This window comes from Lithobates pipiens, unplaced genomic scaffold (genome assembly GCF_037356315.1).
Source record: "Lithobates pipiens isolate NorthernLeopardFrog02 unplaced genomic scaffold, aLitPip1_a1.2 Scaffold_18, whole genome shotgun sequence".
Classification (NCBI taxonomy): domain Eukaryota; kingdom Metazoa; phylum Chordata; class Amphibia; order Anura; family Ranidae; genus Lithobates; species Lithobates pipiens.
The window spans coordinates 90,540,956-90,558,705 of record NW_027507758.1 but is presented as its reverse complement, the minus strand read 5'-3'; the positions used below and the strand labels follow the sequence as shown (position 1 = coordinate 90,558,705).

Below are 17,750 nucleotides of genomic sequence, written 5' to 3'. Positions count from 1 at the left end.
GAGGAAGTGACTCATGCTGCTAGCAGAGGAATGATACAGCAGACATTAAAGTGGTTGTAAACCCTTTACAACCACTTTAACCTACAGGTAAGTCTAGATTAAGGTTTACCTGTAGGTGCAAGAAATATCTCCCAAACCTATAAGGTTTAGGAGATATTTGCAGAAATAGCGGCAACGCTGTCTACGGTGCATGCAGCGTAGACGAAGGCACGCAGGCGCACCGAGCGTGCGATCATGCCTTTAGTAGTGGCACCAGCGTGCATGCCAGAGCCACGATACCCGGAAGTCACTCCGGGATAGATGGGGGCGTCGGAGGAGACGAACGAGGACCGATTCGGGAGCTTCGATCTCAGGTAACTATTTCATAATGAGCTAGTATGCTATGCATACCGGGTGCCATTTCTTTTACTACACAGACGAATATCGCCATTTTACATTTGGCTGACATTATACCGTATATGAAAATAAAAAGAAGAGATTGCGTTATGGTGTAACAGATGTATTAATAGTATGAGCTGCCTCTACCTAATATTATCACCCAATGAGTGAAAATAGACTAGTGAAAAAAAGAAGAAAGTGGATCGGGCGCTATACCTTTAAATATAGTGATATAACCAAATATTATTGCTTATGAGGGTAAAAACCCAAAATATTTCATCAATAACCAGTGAATAAAATATTGGTAATAAATGGTAAAAAAAAAAAATTATTATATATATATATATATATATATATATATATATATATATATATATAGTGAAAAAATAAATAAAGCATATGATCCCAATAAAAACAAATCCCCCCCCAAAAAAAAATATATAATATAATGTTAGTGTACGTATATTATTTTTACAACCATGCTATGAAAAAGTCTTGAACTTAAGTGCTAATAAAAACCAAATAGTAAAAAAAAAGGTAAACTTTTGTTAAAAAAAAAAAAAAAAAAAGAAAAGAAAGGTAAAGTCAGTCCATAAATCGCCAAAAGACATGCGATAATGGTGTTGCAAAAAACCGTTAAGATAGAAAAAAGTTCCAAGAAATATAGAAGCAGGCTGTGCAGGAGATGTATTCACCAATGCAGCAACTTCCCGCTGCGTGTGACAAGTAATGATATTGCCCTCACCAGATTTCTTACCCCTGCTTGGGTGAGATAGCCTCCACAGTGTGAGCCCCTGTGTCGCTGTCTGTAAACTTCCTGGGGGGTTCGTTTGTCATCCGCTGGAGAAAAGTCACTAGGGTCTCAATGGAAAAGAGGAATGTCCATAGAGTGACCCGTTTTATAAAAAAAAAAAAAAGGCTTTATTATATTAAGAAAATTCCTACTCACATTTAGGTAAAAATGACAACGCCAGTATAAAGATACGTCTACCGGCTGTTACAGCTGATTGCGGAAAGTGTGCATCCTATGGCCACGCCCTATGCGTTTTCGTCACCACAGCGTCATCTAGAGCCTTTCATAGTATGGTTGTAAAAATAATATACGTACACTAACATTATAACATGAATTAATATAACATGAATAAAATATTGGTAAAAAAATTATATTTATATACATATATATATATATATATAGATAGATAGATAGATAAAATAAATAAAAGGGTGTGATCCCCCAAAAATAAATTTATAATTTATTTTCACACCATTTATTTTCACACCCTTTATTTTTTCACTCTATATATTTTTTCTCATATATTTTATTCACTGGTTATTGAGGAAATATTTGGGCTTTTTACCCTCATAAAGCAATAATATTTGGTTATATCGCTATATTTAAAAAAGGTATAGCGTCCGATCTATTTTCTTCCTTTTTTTCATTATACCGTATATATTCCTCCTAACCTTTTGAGATGGGAGCGATGGACACCTATCAGCAAATGTATGCAGGCATAGGATACACCCCCCCCCGTCACGCCCCCTTAAAGGAGCATTGTACAAAAAAAATTAAAATTGTTAAACACACAAGTGCTTTATTTTTACCACTACTAGTCCTTTATATTGGTTTTTGAAGTTTATAAATGCAGCAATTTAGTAATTGGATGAAAGGTTTAGCACTGGGGAACAATTTTTGAAAGATAAATAGTGCATTTTATATACAATGATATAGATCAGATGAGGGACATATGAGGGGGGGGGGGGGGGGAAGAGGGACAGAGGGACTTTGTTCCACATCAGGGACAGTCCCTCGAAATCAGTGACAGTTGGGAGGTATGCCGTATAATCAGACACACATACTTTAAAACTAGCTGAAGTGTTACCAGTGTGTGCCAGGACTATTCAGATAACAAAGACATCGATAACTTGCTTAGTCTGCCTGTCGGTATGAGTATGGGTGGCAGCAAGTGTAAGTAAGCTAAAGAAACTATAACATTGTATCGTATATATTACACAATCATTGGAAATTTTTGCTGCTTTAAACATGTAATGTTTGTTTGTATTGCAGCAAAACACAATATTATGGGACAAACACATTTCTTTTTGTACAGCAGTCATACTGGGAGCAGTTTGGAGGTCGGTGTATGCAATTAGTAGCCTAAAGGAATACTCATCATCAGATGGGCAGTTACACGGTCACTATGGCAACAGTACACAATTGGAAACAGCCAATGGAAAGGAGGCAAGACTTGGGACGTAAAACCAGAATGGCAACAATTCCCAAGCACTTCAGTTTTACAGGAATCTAGATAAGTAGTGATGGACGAACTTCCGACGGGACGTTTCGCGAACGCGAAACGCGAACGGACACAAACGTTCGCGAAAACGACCGTTCGCCGCGGGCTCCATTGACTTCAATGGGAGGCGAATTTCGCAAACCTTTAGGTCGAATTTGCGGCCACGGGGTAATTATTAGGGGGTAGCACGTAGTCCCACCACCTGGACAATAGCATAATACATGTATGAGGTGAATTTGGGATCGATAACTACAAGCATTTTTTTTTTATTTGGGAAATTGTTCTGACAATTCAGGACTATGGAGCTAATGAAGGCAATGGAGGAGAGGGAAGGTCAGGGACCAGGGTAGGCAAACAAGAGGGTGCAGGAGATACAGAGCACTGACAGCAGCACCGTAATACAGAGCACTGACATCAGCACCGTGACATACAGCGCTGACAGCAGCTCCGTGACATACAGCGCTGACAGCAGCTCCGTGACATACAGCGCTGACAGCAGCTCCGTGACATACAGCGCTGACAGCAGCTCCGTGACATACAGCGCTGACAGCAGCTCCGTGACATACAGCGCTGACAGCAGCACCGTGACATACAGCGCTGACAGCAGCTCCGTGACATACAGCGCTGACAGCAGCTCCGTGACATACAGCGCTGACAGCAGCTCCGTGACATACAGCACTGACAGCAGCTCCGTGACATACAGCGCTGACAGCAGCTCCGTGACATACAGCGCTGACAGCAGCACCGTGACATACAGCGCTGACAGCAGCTCCGTGACATACAGCGCTGACAGCAGCTCCGTGACATACAGCGCTGACAGCAGCTCCGTGACATACAGCGCTGACAGCAGCTCCGTGACATACAGCGCTGACAGCAGCTCCGTGACATACAGCGCTGACAGCAGCTCCGTGACATACAGCGCTGACAGCAGCTCCGTGACATACAGCGCTGACAGCAGCTCCGTGACATACAGCGCTGACAGCAGCTCCGTGACATACAGCGCTGACAGCAGCTCCGTGACATACAGCGCTGACAGCAGCACCGTAAGCAGCCCCAGGAGGAAGTCAGCACAGCACAGGGATGGTGTGATCCCCTCATAATAAGAACCCCCAGGAGGAAGTCAGCACAGCACAGGGATGGTGGGAGCCCCTCATAATAAGAACACCCAGGAGGAAGTCAGCACAGCACAGGGATGGTGGGAACCCCTCATAATAAGCAGCCCCAGTAGAAATATGACACCGCTCAACCTCTTCAAAGAGGAGGGTAGGGGCATATAGTACGGTGTGCTTTTTTGGGTCAGGGAAGTGAGCCAAATGAATTAAGAAGGTCTGTGTGCTTGATTCCAAAAATTGTTTATAGACATATACATGGTCTACTGATCACATGTGTTGAATTCCTCCGAGATCCATGCCTCATTCATTTTTAGAAATGTGAGGTAGTTAACACTGTGGTGAGCTAGGCGAGTACGCTTATCGGTCACAATCCCCCCTGCTGCGCTGAACGTCCTTTCGGACAGGACACTGGATGAGGGGCAAGCCAACAGTTCGATTGCAAATTGGGCAAGCTCTGGCCAGAGGTCAAGCCTGCCCACCCAGTAGTCTAGGGGTTCATCACTCCTCAGAGCGTCCACATCGGCCGTTAACCCAATGTAGTCGGACACCTGACGGTCTAGGCGTTCCCTGATGCTGGATCCGGATGACACCTGTCGATGGGTCGGCTGAAAGAATGACCTCATATCCGAAGTCACCAACACATCTTCAAACCGGCCTCTTCTTGCAGGCGCTGTTGGATTGGTACCCGCAAATCCTTCTCTGGGAGTGGGAATTGCTCCTCTGCCAGCGCACGCAAAAGCAGAATGCAGCATTTCTCGAAGCAAGGCCTGGAAGTGCTGCATTCTGACAGCCCTCTGCGACGGCGGTAACATTTCCGCCATTTTGTGTTTGTACCGGGGGTCTAAGTACGTTGCCACCCAGTACTGGTCCTTGACCCTCATGCTTTTTATACGGGGGTCCCTATTAAAACACTGGAGCATGAAGGCCCCCATTTGCACTAAAGTGGAAGCGGTGTGGTGGCCTGGCTCCTGCTCATCATCCAGGATAATGTCGTCCTCTTCATTCTCCTCTCCCCATCCTCGCACAACAGGGATCCCAGAAAGGTTTAAAGCATGCTCTTCTTGCTCCTGCTCATCCGCCCCGGCACCATCCTCCTCTGACTCCTCATCAGACTCCTGTTGTTGACTTGTCTCAGATAGAGTAGCCCCCCCTGGGAATTCATCCAGCATTGCGACTTCCTCATCTTCCCGCTCCTGCTCCTCCACAGCCTGATCAATGACACGACGCAATGCACGCTCCAGAAAGAAGGCATAAGGTACCATGTCACTGATGGCGCCATGGCTGCGACTGACCAGTTTGGTGATCTCCTCAAATGGCCGCAGAAGTCTGCATGTGTCGCGCATGAGCAGCCACTGGCGCGGTGAAAAAAAACCCAGCTCCCCAGAACCGTTTCTTTCGCAGAGTTCATACAGGTAGACGTTAACTGCACGTTTCTGCTGGAGCAGCCTATCAAGCATATAGAAGGTTGAGTTCCATCGCGTCGGGCAATCGCAAATAAGACGTCTGACCGGCAGATGGTGTCGCCGCTGAATGTCAGCAAGGCGAGCCATGGCCGTGTAAGATCTTCTGAAATGGGCCGAGATTTTCCTTGCCTGCCGCAAGATGTCCTGGACCCCAGGGTATTTGACAAGGAATCGCTGCACGACCAAGTTTAAGACGTGTGCCATGCACGGCACGTGCGTGATTTTGCCCTGTTTCAATGCGCTAAGCAGATTGGCACCGTTGTCACACACCACTTTACCAACTGTCAAATTGAGCGGTGTTAGCCACTCATCTGCCTGTGAACGCAAAGCTGAAAGGAGTGCCGGGCCAGTGTGGCTCTTTGCTTCCAGGCACAACAGACGCAGCACGGCATGGCAACGTCTCACCTGGCATGTGGAATAGGTTCTGGGGAGCTTGGGCGGTGCAGTGGAAGAGACGCTAGCAGCGGAAAAGGAGGAGGCAGCTGAGGAGGAGAGGGAGGAGGATGGAGTAGGAGGAGGAGAAGAAGAGTCAGGCCTGCATGCAATCCGTGGCGGTAAAACCAAATCTACACGGGTGCCACGGGTTACATGCTTGACGGCCGTCAGAAGGTTCACCCAGTGGGCAGTAAAACTGATATACCTTCCCTGCCCGTGTTTGCTAGACCACGTGTCTGTGGTCAGATGTATCTTGGCACCGACACTGTGTGCCAGAGATACATTCACTTGCCGCTGAACATGGCCATATAGCTCTGGGATGCCCTTCTCTGAGAAATACTTCCTTCCTGGGACCTTCCATTGTGGTGTTCCAATGGCCACAAATTTGCGAAAGGCCTCCGAGTCCACCAGTTTATATGGCAGTAGTTGGCGGGCTATGAGTTCTGACAAGCCAGCCGCCAACCGTTGGGCAAGAGGGTTATCCGGCGTCATCATTTTTTTACGCTCAAACATTAGGCCCACGGAAGCCTGCCTTTTTGCAGAAAAATGTGAGCTTGGCGTGATGGAAGGTGGAGTGGAGGACAATTGTGAGGAGAGAGGAGAAGGAGAAGTAGAAGACGAGGCTGGACGGTGAGAGCCTGCAGTGTGGCTTTGTGTGTTCCGTTGCTCCCACTGGGCTCGGTGATGGCTGCTCATGTGCCTTCTTAAGGCGGTCGTCCCTAGGTGAGTATTGGGCTTACCGCGACTAACGCGTTGACTGCAAAGATTGCAGATGGCAACGCTATTGTCAGCAGCGGACACGTTAAAAAAAGCCCACACTGCGGAGCCATGTGCCGGTGTCCTGGGAGCGCCAGATGTGACCGTACATGGTCGATGACTCGCTCCTGATACATTTGCAGTCTGCTTTGTCCCTGCTGTGCAATGTAAGTCATTGCTGCTTCTCCTCCCTATCTGCTGGTCCATATCTCCCTCTGAACTCCCCTCCTCTTCCTCTCTTGTGGGCACCCACGTGACATCACTAGACACGTCATCATCAACGTCACCTTCCCCACCGCTATAAGTAGAGTAGGCAGCAACACCGGGGACCAACCTCCTCCTTGGGCTGATCTGGGTACTGGCGTCAGACTGCTGAGTAGCGCTTGTTGCTACCTCCTCTTCCTGATCCAATACCAAGAGTGGCTGCGCATCAGAAATGTCCTCTTGATATGGATCGGAAAATAATTCCAGTGACTCAAGCGGAAGGTATGTGGTGGTGGTGGTGGTGGTCGTGTTGTTGGTGGTAGTGTCTTTGGGGGTGCACATAGCAGAGAGTGAAGAAGAGGGTGCAGATCGAGAGGATGAGGAGGGTGCAGAAGAGTAAGGCTGAGCGAGCCACTCAACCAAGTCTGGTGCATCCTTTAAAGTAATTGAACGCACCTTCTGCAACTTCCCACTTTGGCTCAAGCCTGTTGCTCCTGCCCTACCCCTACCACCCCTGCGGAAGGGCCTGCCTCTTCCTCTGCATGTCATTTTTTAAATGACCCTGTGACAAAACTCTTAGTCCCTATACCGCTGAAGGACTGCTGCAGTATAGGTGAGCGGTCAGCAGTGGTGCACGTCAACCCTATCTATTGTGGACCTATAGCGGTCCTTACAGAACAGCAGACTGTACCGCACTCAAGCCTATGTACCGTAGCACCCTATACCAAGTTACCAGTCCTTATAAGAACTTTTGTGGACCAAGCAGGTTGTGTATTAGTGTTTAGCAGACTGTACGTCAGTCCCTATACCGCTGAAGGACTGCTGCAGTATAGGGCAGCGGTCAGCAGTGGTGCACGTCAACCCTATCTATTGTGGACCGATAGCGGTCCTTACAGAACAGCAGACTGTACCGCACTCAAGCCTATGTACCGTAGCACCCTATACCAAGTTACCAGTCCTTATAAGAACTTTTGTGGACCAAGCAGGTTGTGTATTAGTGTTTAGCAGACTGTACGTCAGTCCCTATACCGCTGAAGGACTGCTGCAGTATAGGGCAGCGGTCAGCAGTAGTGCACGGCAACCCTATGTATTGTGGACCGATAGCGGTCCTTACAGAACAGCAGACTGTAACGCACTCAGGCCTATGTACCGTAGCACCCTATACCAAGTTACCAGTCCTTATAAGAACTTTTGTGGACCAAGCAGGTTGTGTGTTAGTGATTAGCAGACTGTACGTCAGTCCCTATACCAATGAAGGACTGCTGCAGTATAGGGCAGCGGTCAGCAGTAGTGCACGGCAACCCTATGTATTGTGGACCGATAGCGGTCCTTACAGAACAGCAGACTGTAACGCACTCAGGCCTATGTACCGTAGCACCCTATACCAAGTTACCAGTCCTTATAAGAACTTTTGTGGACCAAGCAGGTTGTGTATTAGTGTTTAGCAGACTGTACGTCAGTCCCTATACCGCTGAAGGACTGCTGCAGTATAGGGCAGCGGTCAGCAGTGGTGCACGTCAACCCTATCTATTGTGGACCGATAGCGGTCCTTACAGAACAGCAGACTGTACCGCACTCAAGCCTATGTACCGTAGCACCCTATACCAAGTTACCAGTCCTTATAAGAACTTTTGTGGAACAAGCAGGTTGTGTGTTAGTGATTAGCAGACTGTACGTCAGTCCCTATACCGCTGAAGGACTGCTGCAGTATAGGGCAGCGGTCAGCAGTGGTGCACGTCAACCCTATCTATTGTGGACCGATAGCGGTCCTTACAGAACAGCAGACTGTACCGCACTCAAGCCTATGTACCGTAGCACCCTATACCAAGTTACCAGTCCTTATAAAAACTTTTGTGGACCAAGCAGGTTGTGTGTTAGTGTTTAGCAGACTGTGCGTCAGTCCCTATACCGCTGAAGGACTGCTGCAGTATAGGGCAGCGGTCAGCAGTAGTGCACGGCAACCCTATGTATTGTGGACCGATAGCGGTCCTTACAGAACAGCAGACTGTAACGCACTCAGGCCTATGTACCGTAGCACCCTATACCAAGTTACCAGTCCTTATAAGAACTTTTGTGGACCAAGCAGGTTGTGTGTTAGTGATTAGCAGACTGTACGTCAGTCCCTATACCAATGAAGGACTGCTGCAGTATAGGGCAGCGGTCAGCAGTAGTGCACGGCAACCCTATGTATTGTGGACCGATAGCGGTCCTTACAGAACAGCAGACTGTAACGCACTCAGGCCTATGTACCGTAGCACCCTATACCAAGTTACCAGTCCTTATAAAAACTTTTGTGGACCAAGCAGGTTGTGTGTTAGTGTTTAGCAGACTGTGCGTCAGTCCCTATACCGCTGAAGGACTGCTGCAGTATAGGGCAGCGGTCAGCAGTAGTGCACGGCAACCCTATGTATTGTGGACCGATAGCGGTCCTTACAGAACAGCAGACTGTAACGCACTCAGGCCTATGTACCGTAGCACCCTATACCAAGTTACCAGTCCTTATAAGAACTTTTGTGGACCAAGCAGGTTGTGTGTTAGTGATTAGCAGACTGTACGTCAGTCCCTATACCGCTGAAGGACTGCTGCAGTATAGGGCAGCGGTCAGCAGTAGTGCACGGCAACCCTATGTATTGTGGACCGATAGCGGTCCTTACAGAACAGCAGACTGTAACGCACTCAGGCCTATGTACCGTAGCACCCTATACCAAGTTACCAGTCCTTATAAGAACTTTTGTGGACCAAGCAGGTTGTGTGTTAGTGATTAGCAGACTGTACGTCAGTCCCTATACCAATGAAGGACTGCTGCAGTATAGGGCAGCGGTCAGCAGTAGTGCACGGCAACCCTATGTATTGTGGACCGATAGCGGTCCTTACAGAACAGCAGACTGTAACGCACTCAGGCCTATGTACCGTAGCACCCTATACCAAGTTACCAGTCCTTATAAGAACTTTTGTGGACCAAGCAGGTTGTGTGTTAGTGATTAGCAGACTGTACGTCAGTCCCTATACCAATGAAGGACTGCTGCAGTATAGGGCAGCGGTCAGCAGTAGTGCACGGCAACCCTATGTATTGTGGACCGATAGCGGTCCTTACAGAACAGCAGACTGTACTGCACTCAGGCCTATGTACCGTAGCACCCTATACCAAGTTACCAGTCCTTATAAAAACTTTTGTGGACCAAGCAGGTTGTGTGTTAGTGTTTAGCAGACTGTGCGTCAGTCCCTATACCGCTGAAGGACTGCTGCAGTATAGGGCAGCGGTCAGCAGTAGTGCACGGCAACCCTATGTATTGTGGACCGATAGCGGTCCTTACAGAACAGCAGACTGTAACGCACTCAGGCCTATGTACCGTAGCACCCTATACCAAGTTACCAGTCCTTATAAGAACTTTTGTGGACCAAGCAGGTTGTGTGTTAGTGATTAGCAGACTGTACGTCAGTCCCTATACCAATGAAGGACTGCTGCAGTATAGGGCAGCGGTCAGCAGTAGTGCACGGCAACCCTATGTATTGTGGACCGATAGCGGTCCTTACAGAACAGCAGACTGTACTGCACTCAGGCCTATGTACCGTAGCACCCTATACCAAGTTACCAGTCCTTATAAGAACTTTTGTGGACCAAGCAGGTTGTGTGTTAGTGATTAGCAGACTGTACGTCAGTCCCTATACCAATGAAGGACTGCTGCAGTATAGGGCAGCGGTCAGCAGTAGTGCACGGCAACCCTATGTATTGTGGACCGATAGCGGTCCTTACAGAACAGCAGACTGTACTGCACTCAGGCCTATGTACCGTAGCACCCTATACCAAGTTACCAGTCCTTATAAGAACTTTTGTGGACCAAGCAGGTTGTGTATTAGTGTTTAGCAGACTGTGCGTCAGTCCCTATACCGCTGAAGGACTGCTGCAGTATAGGGCAGCGGTCAGCAGTAGTGCACGGCAACCCTATGTATTGTGGACCGATAGCGGTCCTTACAGAACAGCAGACTGTACCGCACCCAAGCCTATGTACCGTAGCACCCTAGACAGACCAAGTTACCAGTCCTGATAAAGAGCTTTGTGGAACAAGTGAGTTGTGAATGATTAGCAGACTGCAGCAGAAGGGCAGCAGTCAAGTATAATATTCTTTCTATATTTGGAAGAAAGAATATTATACGTGTACAAGCCTATTACCGTACCACTGATACCAGTCCTGAAAAGAACCTTTGTGGAACTAATAGTAACAGCAAGTCTTTAAAATTATCCTCACTGCCTGACACACTGCTTCCTGCCTGTCCCTATACAAATTGGCAAAAAAGAGTAGGCTGGAACGATTAGCTGGAACAGCTCTTTTGTGGACCTGATAGTAACAGCTAATGATGATGATGATGATGATGATGAAGAAAGACTAATCTGGCTGAGCTGTCCCTAAAATAGCAGCATACAGCGCTCTGTCCCTTTATCTAAACTGACAAAAGAAACTCAGGCTGCTGACCTAACACCTATACCAGTCCTGAAAAGAACTTTTGTGTACCAAATAGCTAGCGTTTTCTCTGTCCCTACTCCACACAGGATCCTTTCCCTACAGTGACAGAAGAAAGAATGTAAAATGGCCACCGGATCGGGTGTATTTATAGGTTAGGGGGAATGTCCAAGTGTCCATGAGCTGTCATGTCTCAATTGGTTGTCCTGTAACACATGATAAACGTGTCACGAAAGGTTAAAGTTCTTGTATACATTAAACACGTAAGTCCGCCGGGGCGAACGACGGAAAAAGGCGTTCGAACCCGCGGACGGCGAAAGTCGGAAATTCGCCGCGAAACGACCGCCGGGCGAACCGTTCGGCCATCACTATAGATAAGCCTCCAGGGCACATAGAATACATCTAATGAAATAACAATTTACTTCAACCACGCTCCTGATCAATTTTCAAGCGTCAAAACACACACTTAAATGACAATGAATTTTGCTAAACTTTCTATTTAATTAATTTGTCCGCCTTATTTTTTTAAATTGTCCAAATAAAATAAAAAATAAAAAAAAGTCAACAGTCTGATTTTTTAAATACCGGAGCAAAGAAAACTGAAGCAGTTGACCATAGCAGCCAATCAGCTCCTTGGCCATGTGCACCAGCAATTCTCATGCGTGTCCCTGGTCTTGGGCACCTTCATGCCGGGACAACTGTGTCCTGGGAATGAAATAGAGGCCACAGGACACCCTATTAACTGATTTCTGGAAGTTTTGGCACTGGTTGCTAGGGCATCAAGCAACCAGCGACGTCAGAATCAGAGTCTCAGTGAGGCCGAGTGGAGCGAGGCCTGCATCTAGTGCTGCACTCTGCACTGCGTCCTGACTCTCACTCTCTCCACCCACCTCCTTCTCCAGACATGGAGCCCAGTGATTTGCAGACAGCAGGGCAGGGAGGGACTGATCTTCAGTCTCCACCCACCTCCTTCTCTAGACATGGAGCCCAGTGATTTGCAGACAGCAGGGCAGGGAGGGATTGATCTTCAGTCTCCACCCACCTCCTTCTCTGGCGCCTCTGGCAACCGCCCACTGCCCTGGCGTCATCATTCTGGCATAGCGATTCCATGCGATTCCACGGCTGCCTGTGCCCTACTTCTCCTCCACGGCCCACCCGACTGTTGAGGGACCCTGGACCACTGCCACTCAGGGAAATCATTATCAGAAGGTCAGGAGATGGAATGAGATAGATAACTGGAATAGAAGGTGACACAAGTTGGGGCTCGGCACTGTGACTGGGGGACAGGACAGTAATAATTGAAGTTGACAAGTGGGACCGGGGTACTCTCCGAACGTCTCCTGTGGCACGTGCGCAGTCTCCGAACGTCTCCTGTGGCACGTGCGCAGTCTCCGAACGTCTCCTGTACCACGTGCGCAGTCTCCGAACGTCTCCTGTACCACGTGCGCAGTCTCCGAACGTCTCCTGTACCACGTGCGCAGTCTCCGAACGTCTCCTGTACCACGTGCGCAGTCTCCGAACGTCTCCTGTACCACGTGCGCAGTCTCCGAACGTCTCCTGTACCACGTGCGCAGTCTCCGAACGTCTCCTGTACCACGTGCGCAGTCTCCGAACGTCTCCTGTACCACGTGCGCAGTCTCCGAACGTCTCCTGTACCACGTGCGCAGTCTCCGAACGTCTCCTGTACCACGTGCGCAGTCTCCGAACGTCTCCTGTACCACGTGCGCAGTCTCCGAACGTCTCCTGTACCACGTGCGCAGTCTCCGAACGTCTCCTGTACCACGTGCGCAGTCTCCGAACGTCTCCTGTACCACGTGCGCAGTCTCCGAACGTCTCCTGTACCACGTGAGCAGTCTCCGAACGTCTCCTGTACCACGTGAGCAGTCTCCGAACGTCTCCTGTACCACGTGAGCAGTCTCCGAACGTCTCCTGTACCACGTCCGCAGTCTCCGAACGTCTCCTGTACCACGTGCGCAGTCTCCGAACGTCTCCTGTACCACGTGCGCAGTCTCCGAACGTCTCCTGTACCACGTGCGCAGTCTCCGAACGTCTCCTGTACCACGTGAGCAGTCTCCGAACGTCTCCTGTACCACGTCCGCAGTCTCCGAACGTCTCCTGTACCACGTCCGCAGTCTCCGAACGTCTCCTGTACCACGTCCGCAGTCTCCGAACGTCTCCTGTACCACGTCCGCAGTCTCCGAACGTCTCCTGTACCACGTCCGCAGTCTCCGAACGTCTCCTGTACCACGTCCGCAGTCTCCGAATGTCTCCTGTACCACGTCCGCAGTCTCCGAACGTCTCCTGTACCACGTCCGCAGTCTCCGAACGTCTCCTGTACCACGCCCACAATGCAGGAGACGTAGCCAATCACAGCATAAATCATACTGTCATTTAGAAAGAATAGCACTAAACACATTTTACAGCGATTGCCACGCGGTTTGGAATCCGCATCCACTTCGATCATAAATACTGTGCCTATGAACCATAGTCAAGTCAATGGTCAGCAGACATGTGCAGCAACACAAAAAAATAAATATTTGCTTTAGCACATGTTTATGTAAATTATAATTCATCACGATTGGCAGAGTGACGCCACCGCACTGCTCTGATGCTAACAACAAACAACTGGTGACTGGTGGCTGACTATGAAAAGAGCGCAGAGAGGAAAACTTTTGCTGGCTCTGTCCAACCAATCAAATTCTGTGTTCCATTTTTACACCTGGACAAATGACAGCTGATTGGTTGCTATGGACAACAAGCAAGCATTTCCTATATTTCACTCTCCATACATCAGCACTCATCTGGAAACTGAAAATTCTTATCACAGCTTCCTCATTATCTCACATGATCACCCAGAACACAAAGTTCATGTTCATGGCTCACATCATGGTTTTATGTATTGAGGGAGCTCAACCATCAGTGATGATGTAACCCATAGCAACCAGATATTTTACTATGGTACTGTATCCTATGGCAACCCAATCTTTCCCATATCTGGTTGTCATGGGCTACAGAAGCATTCCCTATTCTTCTGTAGCTCATGGCAACCATATACTCTGGTGTCTTCAGTAACCAATGGCAACCAGATATTCTGGTATGCTTCTGTAGCCCATGGCAACCAGATATTCCCACTGCTTCTGTAGCTCATGACAATGGGATATCTTGGTATGCTTCTGTAACCCATTGCAACCATATATATCCTATGTTTCTGTAACCTATGGAAACCAGATATTTCCCTTACTTCTGTCATTCACGGCAACCAGATATTCCCCCTATGCTATTTTGCCCATAGCAACCAGATATTTTGGTATGCTTTTGTAAGGCATGGCAACCAGGTATTGCTTCTGTAGCCCATGGCAACCAGATATTCTCTATGATGCTGTAACCCATGGCAACCAGATGTTTGGCATTGACAAAGTAGCTTTCTGTGTCTGTACAATCTATTCACATTAAACAAAGCAATGCCAGGAATATTGATTTACTTAACAACTAAAAACAATGAATTCACTTTGCGTCCCATAAGGGCCTTGTAGCAGTGCACATAGTTAATGGTGGATGTAGAGGAGATCGTACAATCAGATCGCACAGATTTCCGATGACTTCTCCCGGCACTCCGATCCATGATGTCCGCCCACACCTGTGTGCCCGGCTCACCTGCACAGTCTTGGAGAAGCCGTTCCTCTTGGTCAGTCCATTGAGATGATATGGAGGAGACTTGTGAGTCCCATTACAGTGATTGGAGCTCGGTCGGGGCTCGGCCATGGCGGAGAGGGTGTCGGCAGCAGAGGCTGTAGCGCACTCATGTAGTAGATCCATAGATCGGAGCACACAGGTAGACAACTAGGCTGTCAGGAGTATCCGGGGAAGGGCGTGGCGGCACCGGCAGGGGGAGGAGGAGGAAGAAGAGGAGGAGGAGGACTGGCCCTTCCTCACCTCCTCTCAGATATCTCACCTTTCTACAGGCAAGACCGACCGGAGATCTCAGGGACCTTGTCACCTCTGTACCGGCATGGGGGTGCCGACAACACAAGTCCCGGGCTCAGGAGGACACTTCATTCCAGGGACACTTAATTTCATCCAGGGACATCAGTCCCATCACTTCATCCAGGGACATCAGTCCCACCACTTCATCCAGGGACATCAGTCCCACCACTTCATCCAGGGACATCAGTCCCACCACTTCATCCAGGGACATCAGTCCCATCACTTCATCCAGGGACATCAGTCCCATCACCTCACTTCATCCACGGACATCGATCCCATCACTTCATCCAAGGACATCAGTCCCATCACTTTATCCAGGGACACTTCACTTCGTTCCAGGGACATTAGTCCCATCTCTTCATCCAGGGACATCAGTCCCATCCCTTCACTTCATTCCAGAGACATCAGTCCTATCACTTCAACTCACTTCATTCCAGGGAGATCAGTCCCATCACTTCACTTCATATAGGGACATCAGTTCCATCAATTCATTCCAGGGACATCAGTTCTGTCACTTCACCTCACTTCATTCCAGGGACATCAGTCACATCACCTCACTTCATCCAGGGACATCAGTCCTATCACCTCACTTCATCCAGGGACATCAGTCCCATCACTTCAGCCAGGGACATCAGTCCCTTCTCTTCACTTCATTCCAGGGACATCAGTCCCATCACTTCATTCCAGGGACATCAGTCCCATCACCTCACTTCATCCAGGGACATCAATCCCATCACTTCAGCCAGGGACATCAGTCCCTTCTCTTCACTTCATTCCAGGGACATCAGTCCCATCACTTCATTCCACAGACCTCAGTCCCATCACTTCACTTCATTCCAGGCACCTCAGTCCCATCACTTCATTCCAGGCACCTCAGTCCCATCACTTCATTCCAGGGACCTCAGCCCCATCACTTCATTCCAGGGACATCAGTCCCATCACTTCACTTCATTCCATTCCAGGAACGTCAGTCCCATCACTTCACTCCATTCCAGGGACATCAGTCCCATCACTTCACTCCATTCCAGGGACATCAGTCCCATCACTTCACTCCATTCCAGGGACATCAGTCCCATCACTTCACCTCGCTTAATTCCAGGGACACTTCACTTTGTTCCAGGAACATCAGTCCCATCACTTCACCTCACTTCATTACAGGGACACTTCACTTAGTTCCAGGGACAGCAGTCTCTTCACTTCACTTCACTCCAGGAACATCAGTCCCATCACTTCACTTCATTCAAGGGACATCAGTCCCATCACTTCATTCTAGGGACATCAGTCCCATCACTTCATTCCAGGAACATCAGTCCCTTCACTTCACTTCATTCCAGGGGCATCAGTCCCATCACTTCATTCTAGGGACATCAGTCCCATCACTTCATTCCAGGAACATCAGTCCCTTCACTTCACTTCATTCCAGGGGCATCAGTCCCATCACTTCACTTCATTCCAGGAATATCAGTCCCATCACTTCACTTCATTCTAGGAACATCAGTCCCATCACTTCACTTCATTCCATTCCAGGAACATCAGTCCCATCACTTCATTCCAGAAACATCAGTCCCATCACTTCACTTCACTTCATTCCAGGGACATCAGTCCCATCACTTCATCCAGGGACATCAGTCCCATCACTTCATTCCAGGGACACTTCACTTCATCCAGGGACATCAGTCCCATCACTTCACTTCTTTCCAGGGACATCAGTCCCATCACTTCACTTCAATCCAGGAACATCAGTCCCATCACTTCACTTCATTCCAGGAACATCAGTCCCAACACTTCACTTCTCTTCATGACCTTTTACCCACAAAATCATGTCCCCTCAAATAATGTGTGACACTCCAACCAACAGACTGGAGCAAACTGATGGTCACTGGGCTAAGTTAAGGAGCAGACTGATGGCCACTGGGCTAGGCTGAGAAGCAGACTGGTGGTTAGTGGGTGGGCTAAGCTGAGGAACACAGACTTGTGGTCAGTGGGCTAAGTTGAGGAGCACACTGATGGTCACTGGACTATGATAAGGGGCAGACTAGTGGTCACTAAACAATGGTCAGGAGCAGATTGGTGGCCACTGGACTAAGTTGAGGAGCAGACTGGTGGTCACTGGACTAGGCTGAAGAGCAGACCGGTGGTCACTGGGCTAGGCTGGGGAGCAGATCGGTGGTCACTGGGCTAGGCTGAGGAGCAGACTGGTGGTCACTAGACTATGATCAGGGGCAGACTAGTGGTTACTAAACAATGGTCAGGAGCAGATTGGTGGCCACTGGACTAAGTTGAGGAGCAGACTGGTGGTCACTGGGCTAGGCTGAATAGCAGATTGATGGTCACTGACCTAGGCTGAGGAGCAGACCAATGGTCACTGGGCTGTGGTCAGAAGCAGACTGGTGGTCACTATGTTGGAGTTAGGCACAGGTTGGTGGTCACTGGGCTGTGGTAAGGAGGTCATCAGAGGGCTGAATCGAAATAATGGCTATTTCCTCAGCATGATGTCCTATATTTCCACTCCACTCCCTTTATAAGGCATTTCTCCCCTCCAAATGTTGTCTATGGAGTGCGGTCCTACTGCACTGTATAGGCACCACTCCAATATCCATAGCAATGTAAACCAAAGTGTATTACACTGCGCCACCCCAATATGACACTGCTACAGGGTATTTA

At 48.7% G+C, this 17,750-nt stretch overlaps 1 protein-coding gene across 1 annotated transcript in view; it reads right to left on the bottom strand.

Moving 5' to 3' along the window:
* LOC143987284 (serine palmitoyltransferase 3-like) overlaps positions 1-14,984 on the bottom strand; it is a 245,041-nt gene extending 230,057 nt beyond the window's left edge. The window contains exon 1 of the mRNA XM_077485909.1: positions 14,757-14,984. Coding sequence (XP_077342035.1) covers positions 14,757-14,918 — 162 coding nt within the window. The 5' untranslated portion in view covers positions 14,919-14,984. The remainder of the gene's footprint in view (positions 1-14,756) is intronic.
* Between the last annotated feature and the right edge of the window lie 2,766 nt (positions 14,985-17,750).